At 23.8% G+C, this 11,636-nt stretch overlaps 2 protein-coding genes across 3 annotated transcripts; one reads left to right on the plus strand and one right to left on the minus strand.

Annotated features, from left to right (window-relative positions):
• The first annotated feature begins 831 nt into the window (after nucleotides 1–831).
• On the plus strand, nucleotides 832–2,489 carry LOC129608022 (DNA replication complex GINS protein SLD5). Of its 2 annotated transcripts, none has more exons than XM_055519322.1 (4): nucleotides 832–921; nucleotides 977–1,073; nucleotides 1,127–1,583; nucleotides 1,645–2,489. In XM_055519322.1, the coding sequence occupies exons 2-4, from the start codon at nucleotides 1,017–1,019 to the stop codon at nucleotides 1,764–1,766; spliced, it is 636 nt and encodes a 211-aa protein (XP_055375297.1). In that variant the 5' UTR covers nucleotides 832–921; nucleotides 977–1,016; the 3' UTR covers nucleotides 1,767–2,489. The 2 variants fall into 2 exon arrangements, with proteins under 2 accessions (XP_055375297.1, XP_055375298.1); XM_055519323.1 differs by having other exon boundaries at nucleotides 858–921; nucleotides 1,007–1,073.
• LOC129608133 (uncharacterized) lies at nucleotides 2,317–10,899 on the minus strand. Its single transcript, XM_055519460.1, has 12 exons — nucleotides 10,159–10,899; nucleotides 8,173–8,299; nucleotides 7,986–8,091; nucleotides 7,866–7,922; nucleotides 7,074–7,191; nucleotides 5,323–5,333; nucleotides 4,498–4,567; nucleotides 3,721–3,928; nucleotides 3,380–3,662; nucleotides 3,160–3,307; nucleotides 2,818–3,095; nucleotides 2,317–2,711 (listed from the first exon to the last, which is right to left on the minus strand). Exons 1-12 carry the CDS (start codon nucleotides 10,882–10,884, stop codon nucleotides 2,576–2,578), a joined length of 2,268 nt encoding a protein of 755 aa, XP_055375435.1. The 5' UTR covers nucleotides 10,885–10,899; the 3' UTR covers nucleotides 2,317–2,575.
• Nucleotides 10,900–11,636: the final 737 nt, after the last annotated feature.

Below are 11,636 nucleotides of genomic sequence, written 5' to 3' on the forward strand. Positions count from 1 at the left end.
ATTTGTGTTTATAAGACAAGTTCCATTTACATGATCGAGTGGTTCATGAGGTTATAAACATACATATGTATGTATTTTCCAAATAGGTTGTTTAACCTTTTCGAGCTTAATAACGTATAAATTAGATCATCATTATTTCGTTGAAGAAAATGATAATTAACTACTAAATTCTAGTTTTTGAAAAATGTATAAATAAAATTAGAATTTATCACAAAATTATAACTAGTTTTATGTTAAATTTATATTTATAAAAATTTTTAACAAAAACATTTCGAATATAATAGCTAAATAACTTCGAAACTATGCAATTCATCTTCTCTAAATCTGAAATAGGACTTTCTTCTCGAAAAAAATTTGGTAGCCGCTCAGCTTGTGAATTCATATTTCAGCATTATTTGAATATGCAAATTCATCATATACTTCGTTTATATGGCTAGTCGAGTACTTGACTGGAAGTTTCAATCTGCATATAAACTGTACAGATTTAAGCAATATTACTTGAAATCGAATTGAGTGTGACTAGGTGACAAGCATTAAACATTAATTTGTCGATTTCAATCTTGTAATCCGCATAAATTGAAATTCATTCGATTTTCAAATGAAGCTAATAATTTTATCGGATCCACTTGACCTTGAGCTTATATGAGCTCGAAATCCGCTCGAACTGCATATTAACGCGGTAACAGTGACTATGTGTCATGATAATTGATATTTCTACTCTGCAGATTATTAATCGAATATATATCGATTTTTTTAACTTAATCACGCATTACTACTTTATGTTGTTTTTTTTTTAATGCGATGCTAGCGCTGTTATTTAATTGTCAAAAGTGGAAAATGACTTTCTTTGACAAACGTCATAAATCATTGTTTACAAACGATAACAAAAAACCATAAAAATAGCCGTCCATACAAAAATTTGTACGTACTTTCTTCACTATCAAAACTTAAAATTAAAAAAGCACCTTTATTTCAGTAAATATTGATTGAAAATAAAATTTATTAGATTAAATGAAATGTCTGAAGACATCATAGACTTCGAAAGCGATGAAGAATTGATAACTGCTCAAAAGGTAAACAAAAAACTTAGTAAAGTAGACGTAAATAACAAATTATACAAATTAAGGTATTAGAAAAGTTACAATGTGCCTGGCTGAACGAAAAATTTGCACCTGACATTTTACCTATCCAGGAGGAAATAATAGAGCTTATGATGGGCCAAATCTCACACATGGAAGAAAATATGGTCCAACTAGATAAAAATGATCTTAGATACATTGCTCATAGAATGGAAATTGAGAGAATCCGTTATTTAATTACATCATACTTACGTTGCCGGTTGAAGAAAATTGAAAAATATACAAGTTACATAATATCAGAAGATGAGAAAAGTTCTGAAGATAACAAACGTCTTTCACAGGGAGAATTAACTTTTGCACAAGAACTATTTGAAAACACTCAAAATCTTTTTAACAGAATAGCTTTGCAATACATGCCAAATATGCAAAGATCAACGGCGGATTGTGATAAAACTGTTAGACCTAATTTAATGAGTCACGTTTTTCTTAAGGCTAAAACAACGGGTATTTATTATGTCTTTCCACATATTTCAAATTATTATTTTTTTTAATTATTTACTTTTAGTATCGGGTGTTGTAATTGGTGCTGATGATGAGGAGGTTGATTTAGCGGAGGGATCTCAGCATATTATACCTTATCAACTTATATCAGATCTAGTTTTAAATGACAAAGTTCAGCTAATATAAAATATAAAAATGTAATTTTTGATTTAATTTTGATATTTCTCTTAACTAATTAAAGCTGCCACAAAGATATTTGATATGGTCAGAAATATCGAGTTAAAACATTGCAGATATAGAACTGTAAGGACTTACATTTTTTTGACTTAAAAAATTTTCTATTTATACATATTCAATTGTGATAAAGTCTCTTAAATAGTCCTTTTCCAGAATTTTTCATTATATTCGAAAAAAATTATTGCTCATTCTTTATAAGGTTATTGAGTTGAAGTATGAAGATGATGAAAATTTAAAGAATCCGTTATTTAATTACGTCGTACTTGCGTTCCTATAACTACATTCCTTTACTAGAGATGTACATGAATGTAAATTAAATTAAAAATAATTTTCTTAAGAAAAGGTTATCTTTTATAACCTTTAAAATATACCAAACCTTTTCGCTAAAAAACGTAAGCGTACACACCTTATGTTAAAAATAAGAAAGAACACATAGACTTAACATGCATAGTTGTACTTAACATTGAACAAGATTCTTGGAATAAATAAAAAATTCAAATATCACAAGTAAAAATAAATTTTTCTTGCTTTTTTATGAAATCTTTAAATTTCCTTTATTGCATTCAAGGTAAGAGAAAGCATAGTCTTATTTTTTTTTTGTTTTTTTTTTTTTTGCTAATCCTTTAGGTATTTTCCACTTATTTTCAATTTTTAAATAAAAAAATGTAAAGATCATAGCCACGTTTAGGCCAAAACAATTTTCAAACCAACATCATGATCCAGATAGAAAAACTAGCCAATTCGTCTTATTTTTAAGCTTATGCCTTACTTTCTCCTCCTTCTGTTGTCGCTTGTGATTGAGCGTCAGAGCCTGATGATGTCTTTTCATCTTCAACTTTTCCGAATACACAACATGGACATTTCTCTTTAAGAGCAATTCGATATTTAGGATGACTACAAATGTAATGTATTATTTAAAATTGATCTTACATAAATTGTACACATATGTATACATAAATATGCAGCAGTAAAATATACATAAATATTTTTTGAAAATTACCTGATACCGTATACAATGGGATTATAAATAGCGCTTGATTTAGCAAAAACAGCTCCCCAAATTGTAATAAGAGGTGTAAGACCTTCGTATTTGAAAAGTCCCATATAATTGATGATTGTGTATGGTGTCCACGCCATGAACCACAAGCTGATTGTAACTAATGCTACTTTAGCTAATTTTCCCTCAGCAGATTTGTCAGCATCATCTGATGATCGGAGAGATTTTACATTCATTTTCTTGGCTTGTTCCCGCATTGCTTTTTCGTGAGCTGCTACAGCCTATAAAGTATAGAAAATAAATTTATTAAGTAGATTTTCCTTGAAATTTTCCGTCTGGTTATACCGCAATGATGAACCAATAAGAGTAGCAAATAAGGAACAATGGTAAATAGTATGCGAAGAGGCCATAGAAAATCAAATATGATCTTGGATTCCAATCTCTTGATAAATAATCAATTCCGCATGAAGTCATGTTGCCTTCTGGTACATTTCTATATATTTAAAAAATGTAAGTATATTTTTTTTTACTCTTCCCATATTTTTTTTCAAAAACTTAAATTTACCTGCTCCATCCAAGAAGCGGTCCAAGTGTCCAAAATACCCCAATTGTCCAGATACCAAGAATTTTAATTACGGCCATTTTAATAGTCATTGGTGTACCATTAATACCTTTCACAATTACATTATATCGATCAAATGCAACCATTGTCATTGACCAAATAGAACCACAACCAAATAAACTACCACAAGCTGAATATATATCGCACATTAGTGGACCAAGTACCCAAGTCTCAAAAAAGAGATTTATAGCCATCATTGGTCCATTCGTAAGCATCATGCAGAAATCTTAAAATAATTAATATTTTCATATTAAGAAATTAATCGCTAATTTTTTTCATTTTACCAGAAAATGCTAAATTCAAAATTAGTAAATTTGCTGGGGTCCTAAGTGATTTGGTTGTGGAGAATACATAAACTACGACACCATTACCGCAAAATGATAAAATGCATAGAAAAGCTATAAAGGCACCTAAAAGTTTCGCCCAAATTGGATCCATTGGTGGATATTGATTCCAATAAGGATGTACTAAATGTTTCATATCAGGGGTTACCTAAGTATATTAGTTCAATATTAATTATCAAATGAAAATAATTTCCAACTAACTAAATATTTTTTTGATTTTTAATTAAAAATTTTTTTATAATACTTAAAAAAATTAAAATATTAGCTATTTACTGCTAAAACATTGAATTTGTATATTATAAATACTGCAATGTTATTGTGGCATTAAGGCAATTAGAGCAATTCTGTATTTATTTTTGCATGTAGATATATATATGTACTTATTTAAGTATATACATAATACATTATTATTTTGTATATAGATAAATATATTTATTAAATCGTTCATTTATTTATCCTTATTCTAATTAATCAAAACTTTTTAATTATTCGTCAATAATCTTTAAGATCCCAAAACATGAATTGTAACATTTAATAATTTTATTATCAATAAGCAATTTGTCACAATATATATTTTAAATTAAATTATATTTAATATTTTATTTTTATATATAAAAATTTTTAATATCAATTAAAAATGTGATTAATAAGCCCTACTGCCACTATTATATTATATATGTATATGTAATTGTTATATTAATTATTTTATTAACATACTTTATCGACAACAGTACCGTTGGCAACTTGTGCGGCAAACTGGGGCCCTAACATAGATTCCATCGCAAAACTATTTACAAAAATAATTTTAAAATTTAATTGTGTGTTATTAATCCATTTTTTTTGTTTTTATTCTTTTGTTATAACACTATACTATTGCACTATTTAATTTTAATATTACCTTTCCATAGTAAATAATTATAATTATTTTCCTATATATTGCACACAAAATATATATGTATATTAAAGAAGTTTTTAATAATATCACACTTTTTAATTTAAATTTTTTTAAAATTTAAATTTTTTTTTTGGCTTTGTTTTTTTTTTTTTTTTTACTTATAAGTTTTAGAATCTACGTGACCTCCCTTTGCCTGAGGCACGAATTGTTAGGTATCAAAGTTTGGACTTGCTTTTATACTCTTGTTTTTTAATTAAATTAAATATGAAATGAATATTATGAATATAAATATAATATATTAAGAAAAGAGAATCTTAAAATTATAATATTTATTGATTTCAAAAAAAAAAAAAAATAAAAATAATATATATTAAATAATTTTCAAAGTACAAAAAAAAAATTCACAAACAAAAGAGTTAAACATAAAAATTTTAATATATTTTAATATTATATTTTGCATTATTTATTCTAAAAACAATATTCACATCATATACAGATGTACATACAAAAATACTATTTGGTATTAACCTTCACAATGTGGAGGAAAAATAAAAAAATAATATTTTATTTTTGTATGGTTTCAGTTTATGACCAAATATTGAAAAAAAAAAAAAGTATAACCTTTTTCAATATATAATGATATATACCGGGGAGGAACCTTATACAAAAATTAAAAAAAAAAAAAATTAATATTAGAAGAAAATCAAAAATAAAAAATGTAAATTGTTACGATAATGTAAAAAATACATTATCATGGTAACAAAATATATAAATATAAGGTTGCAACAGATTTTTGAAAAATTAAAATCAACGACGTCACTAATAGCACTACGATAATGGTTATTATTCAATAGTTAAATAGTTATAAAGACAATTTAATATTTGAACTTAAATAAAATTTAATAATATTTTATTTAAATAATAAAATAATATATGTGTATATTATTTAATAAAAAACTATATTCTGATTATTATCCTTATTTATCCAAATCATTTTTAATTTTGACTTCCGGAATCTTAGATCGCATTACCTAAAAATGTATCAAAATTCATTTGAATGTTTCTGAAAATTTATTAACCCTAAAAACATATGTGCAATATATTTTATTGCAAATTAAATAATTAATTCATATAATAATTAATATATTTAATTAATTATTAAAAATTCGTACAATTAATGTTCATATAATAATTAAAATTTTAAAACTCATGTTATTTAATTTAATTTAAGAGGATTAACATTTATATTATTTAATTTAATTATTAATACAAAATATAATTTAAATATTTATATTAATAATTAATATTTTATATATATACTATAATGAAAAAACATTTTAAATTTATTTTATTTTATTATTTATTTATTTCATAATAATATTTTATTAATTATTATATATAAAGAGACTTGTGCAAATATTTTAATGTTAAACACTTCGTTTAACTATAAATTCCGTACTAACCTCAATAATTTTGCTTTATAATTAAAATTTCATTATTAAAATAAATTGACAGTATTAATATTCATTTTTGATTGGGTGGTAAAAAGTCAACGGGTAAATTCAAGAATATTCATCGATGCCTTTTTAATTCGAACCCAATTTCCGTTTATATGAATTATTATTCGTTTTTGAACGCATTTTTTTTAATTTACTCATTTATATGTGCGCCTACGCGTATGCTATTATGTCATCTTTTCTATGTATATTGTATATTAATAAGACACATAATTATTGTAATAGCTAGAGTTTTTGATTAATTCATTTTAGGTTACTGGTATAGAAATAAGGAAATCATAAAACAAAAAATTAAATTAAAAAATAAAAAAATTGTAAGGTACTTATGAATTATTTTGAATTTTCTTTTAACACAAGTAGGTATATGCAATATATGTTTATGAAGTCTCCACTCTTTTGATATGGATACATGGTTTATATGCAATTATTAATTATACTTGCATTGTGTTGAATGCATTTTACAAAAAAAAAATGGTGTAATTGAAATAAAACTGCATTTATTTTGTATTTTTATTAAAAATATATAAGTATGTATATAATTGTTCGATCATTCATTCATTATGTTATAAAACGTTATGTTCTTTTAATGTTATATAGCGATGTTTTATTTTGTTATATTTATATATAGTGCTTTGATGTTATTTTGATTTTTTGTCTGTTTTGTTTTCATTTTTTTTTTTTTTCATTAACAATTATTTCGATTGTATAATATGCGTTATACTAATTTTTTCGATTACAAACATAAATTGATACACACATATTTTTTTTCTTTTTCATATACTGTTGTTGTTGCTGTAGTCGTATTTTGTATATAATTTTTCAGTTCTTGTTATTTGTAAACACTTTTTAACTTATATCTATATATAATTAATTTATTTCGCTGTTTCATCAGCTGTTACCGCTGATTGATTATCATTTGATGCTGATTTTTTCTCTTCTTCACCTCCACATGATAAGCATGGCATTTTTTCTTTTAATGCCAATTGGAATTTAGGATGGCTATACACAAAAATATAATTAAATGTTTAATTATTAAATTTATAATTATTTTAAAATAATTGTGAATTTGAATGTGTTTTCGACATAAAATTTATAACTATTTGAGTAAGTACTATTTAAATTAGAAAATCTGTACATAAGTTTGAATTCAATTGTTTTAAATTTTCTCAAAAATTGCTTTATTATTAATGAAATGCATCTTCCCATATATTTAGATCTAATATTAAATTTTGATTTATTCCAATATTTACATAAAGTTCTACCAATATTTTATATATATATATATATATATATATATATTCGGAAGCGGCTTATATAGCTACACAACAAATTTTGTAAGAATTTGTGACTAGAACGTTGTATGGCCCCCTTATAATAAACAGTATAAACCATATGTGATTTGCACTGTACATACATACATATATAATTTTTGTATAACAATTTAATTGTATCTAGCTACAAATTTCGAAAATTAATATATGTATGTATTTATATAATAAATCTTAATAATCTTCTCTTAACTAAATAACCTTATATCGTTTTCATTTCTTTAATTCATAACGAATATAAATACGAGTATTTATACAATATGTCAACACTATTTTATAAATTTTTATTTCTATTATAATACTGTTATATATATATATATATATATATATATGTATATAATTTACCTGATTGCATATACAATTGGATTATAGATTGAACTTGCTTTAGCAAATATTGAAGCCCTATACGTAAAATAAAATCATATTATAAATTTAAAATAAAAAAATATATTTCGTTTATATTACCAAATTGTATTTAATGGGGTTAAAGTTCCAACTTCAAAAATTCCCATCCAATTAGTAATTAAATATGGTGTCCACGCCATAAACCATAATGATATTGTTATAAGTGCTATTATAAGAATAAGAAAATTTCAAAATTTAAAATAAAATTTAAATTTCATATAATATAAAATGAATAAATTTTACTAACCTACTTTCGCTAATTTATATTCAGCTGACATATTTTTACCATCACCATCACCACCACCAGATCTCAAAGAAGCGACATTCATTTTTTTGGCTTGTTCTCTCATATTTTTTTCATGTTCTGCTACTGCCTATGCGTAAATAAGAAATTTTTTTTTTATAATATAATATAACAGAAATAAAATAATCTCTAATAATATACAAAATATGTAATAAATTTTTCCTTTTAATAGAAATATTAAATTGAAAATATTAAGGTATGTTAGAATACAAAATTTCAATAAAAGTTTACCCTAGAGTAAATTAATTCTTCTAATTAAAATAATTTGTTTTTCTAAAAATAATAAAGCCATGCGAATTGTAATGATTAAAAATTGATGAATGGAATTGTATAAAAACGAAATTCTTAAGAAAATTTTATAGAATTTTCAAAAGTCTTGAAATTTTCTATTCAGACTGATTTCGGTTATCGTAAAAAAATATTTACTTGTCAAAAATTGCATTTTTTTTTGAAAAATTACAATTTGTTCTGTTTCTGGTCTGGTTGAATCAATTTTAAAATTATAATTTAATTTCACCACTCAGAGTAAATAAATAGTTTTAAAATTTACAAAAGGCAAAAGTTGAGCCTCCATAAATAATAAAATTTAAAAGTTTCTGTACAATCATATTAATTATTTCCAAAATTTTTATACCATTTTAAATTTTCTGAATCCAAAGAATTGAAATCTATTTATGTAAATTACAGAAATCTACTTAAACAATCAGAATATATTTTGTTTGTATGCACATATGTACATATGTACATACTCACTGATCGTGTTATATTTTCGAAAAAAAAGGAAACAATGAATAATATGTAAACGTAAGTTAATGTACTAAGGGTGAAAGTACTTCACTATTACCATTCTTGGGTACCCATAAATATATGCAATATTTTCGAACCTCATATATTTTGTGAATTTTATTTTACATAATGGATTCATTAAAAATGGTGTTAAAAGTCATGACAAAGGAGTGAAAAAGGAAATGACAACGCTAAATGCTTAAAGGGTCAGTAACAATATAATCAAAAAGTTTTAATTTACAAATTTTGTTTCATAATTTTTTTGATATGATTTTTTTTTTTGAGTTAAAATGAATAAAAATACGGAAAAGGATAAAATTTAGTACTCCTATATGAGACGAAATTTTGAAAAAATCATTATAGTTTTCAGTGTATTAATTGATTCGTGTTCGAAACGCACATCCGTTGTTTAAAATTAAAATTACAGAATATTAAATAATCTTAGACATAAAACATAAGAAGTAAAGAGAGAAATAAAACCTCAAATATAATAGCTATTAAAATTAATTTATTTTAAATTTATATAAATAGATTTATAATGCAAAATGTAAGAGAAATGTAATAGAAATGTAAAAGAAAATATAAGGAAATTTATTTGTACTTTTGTACTTATAAGTAAAGAATTAAAAAATAAATTCAATTTTAATCTGATTAAATTTGTAATCCTACGGGATTTTAATTTTATTTCTTTTATTTGAATGTTTATTTTGTATAAAATATATTTTTAAATAATATAAAAAAAATATAACAAGTGTGTGAATTTATTTTATTTATTGAAACAAAACTAATTAAAAATTGAGAATTTCTCGTACAGTTTAAGTAACTCTATTCACCATTAGAGTCATACTTAAGCACCATGTTTAAATGAGGTGAATTCATAATGTATAGGTTGTGTAAGAGTGTACAGTTATGAGAAATTAAAATGAATATTTCAATATGTTAAGATCTATTTTTGAAATATATCAAAAAATTAAAAGTATTCTTAGCTGTTTTAATAGTAATTATATAGAATTACAAAAATAATAACTAAAGTAAATTTTAAAACAAAAAATTTTGCTATTAACTTAAAGTATACATATAACAACTAGTAAAAGCTACTTTATAAAATCTTTTAAAAGCACGTGTAAGAAATATGATATTTACCTTAATAATAAAGTAATATGAATAGATAATTGATAGTAGTGGTAAGAAATAGACAAACACTGAATAAGCAAGAATATAAGAACGGCTAGTCCAATCTTTTGTAAAATAATCTGTACCACATGCTGACATATTACCCTCTGGTACATAACGATTCCAACCAAATAATGGTGCAATTGTCCATGCCAAATTAAATAACCATATTGCTAAAATTTTAATTATAGCCAATGTTATTGTTAATGGTTTTGCTGCCATTCCTTTTGCAATAACATTATATCTATCATTGGCTACTAATACCATTGACCATATTGATGTACAACCAAATAATGAACCACACATACCATATATTTGACACATAAATGGCCCAAATACCCATGTTTCATTATAACAATTAACTAATAATGGTGGTGCCATTGTAAACATCATACAAAAATCTGATATAGCTAAATTAATAACAAATAAATTTGATGGTGTTCTTAATGCTTTCGTTGATGTAAATATATATATAACAATGAAATTTCCTGTTATTGACACTGTTGCTAATATACACATTACAAACATTAATATACCATGCCATAATGGATTCATTGGCGGAAATTGATACCAATGATCCGCAATTAAATGTAAAACATCAGGCATTACAATATCAACAACTGATAGATTGCCATTTGATGCACGCATATATTCATATTTCGGACTATCAAATTTTAAATGCCTCTGATAATCCATTTTGTATTTTTTGGTTTTTTTTTTTTTATTTTTGTAAAACTAATTTAAAATTTTTTTATAATTTTACAACATAAATTAAAATTTAGCTTTCGATTTTGAACTTAAAAAAAAAATTATTAAAAAAATTTAAAAAAAAAATTAATTGTTTAATCAATTGAACTATATTTAATATTTGCTATTTTTGTTTATTTAAAATAGCCAATGATATTTCGAATTAAATGTCGCAACTAAGATTATTCTAAAACTTGACAGCCTTTTTATATTAAAATAATTCGTAGCGTTTATTTAATTAGCCTCCAATAATTATATTTATCGTTATTTATAAAATTTATATTAAATAATATAAAACAATAAATAAAAGATATAAGAAAATTGTCTTGTTTAATATCAACACATTGAAGTGCCGACAGATTTTCTTTACCATTTTATTTTCATACAGTGAAACCTCTATATATTGAATAGCGATTGAAGCAATTTTACCTAAAGCCAAATCCAAAAATTTTTAATTTTACTCGAAAGTTCAATTCATTTAATATTAAAACTCGCAATAATGAAAGCTCGGGTATTCAATTTTATTCAAAATTCGCAGGAACAATTGGTTTACTAGAAATCAAAATATACAGGCTGGAATTATGTGTAAAAGAATGTGTTTTAATAATCTGTTTGAGTTTTAAGTGGCGATTTGCACTAAATTGCATTAAAGTTGCACTACAGCACGTTAGAAATATTAACACTAAAATTTTAAAATCTTA

This window comes from Condylostylus longicornis, unplaced genomic scaffold (assembly GCF_029603195.1).
Source record: "Condylostylus longicornis isolate FDR11 unplaced genomic scaffold, ASM2960319v2 ptg000030l, whole genome shotgun sequence".
In the NCBI taxonomy this organism is placed as follows: domain Eukaryota; kingdom Metazoa; phylum Arthropoda; class Insecta; order Diptera; family Dolichopodidae; genus Condylostylus; species Condylostylus longicornis.

Bases quoted from the DNA above. Each gene is read 5' to 3' on its own strand.
- LOC129608022 (XM_055519322.1), top strand. From the start codon at position 1,017: ATGTCTGAAGACATCATAGACTTCGAAAGCGATGAAGAATTGATAACT. The intron at 1,074-1,126 runs GTAAACAAAAAA...ATACAAATTAAG, and splicing joins AATTGATAACTGCTCAAAAG to GTATTAGAAAAGTTACAATG. The intron at 1,584-1,644 runs GTATTTATTATG...ATTTACTTTTAG, and splicing joins TCTTAAGGCTAAAACAACGG to TATCGGGTGTTGTAATTGGT.
- LOC129608133 (XM_055519460.1), bottom strand. From the start codon at position 10,884: ATGGATTATCAGAGGCATTTAAAATTTGATAGTCCGAAATATGAATAT. The intron at 7,192-7,865 runs GTAAATTATATA...TTTTGTGTATAG, and splicing joins CCAATTGTATATGCAATCAG to CCATCCTAAATTCCAATTGG. The intron at 3,308-3,379 runs GTAAATTTAAGT...TTAAATATATAG, and splicing joins CCGCTTCTTGGATGGAGCAG to AAATGTACCAGAAGGCAACA.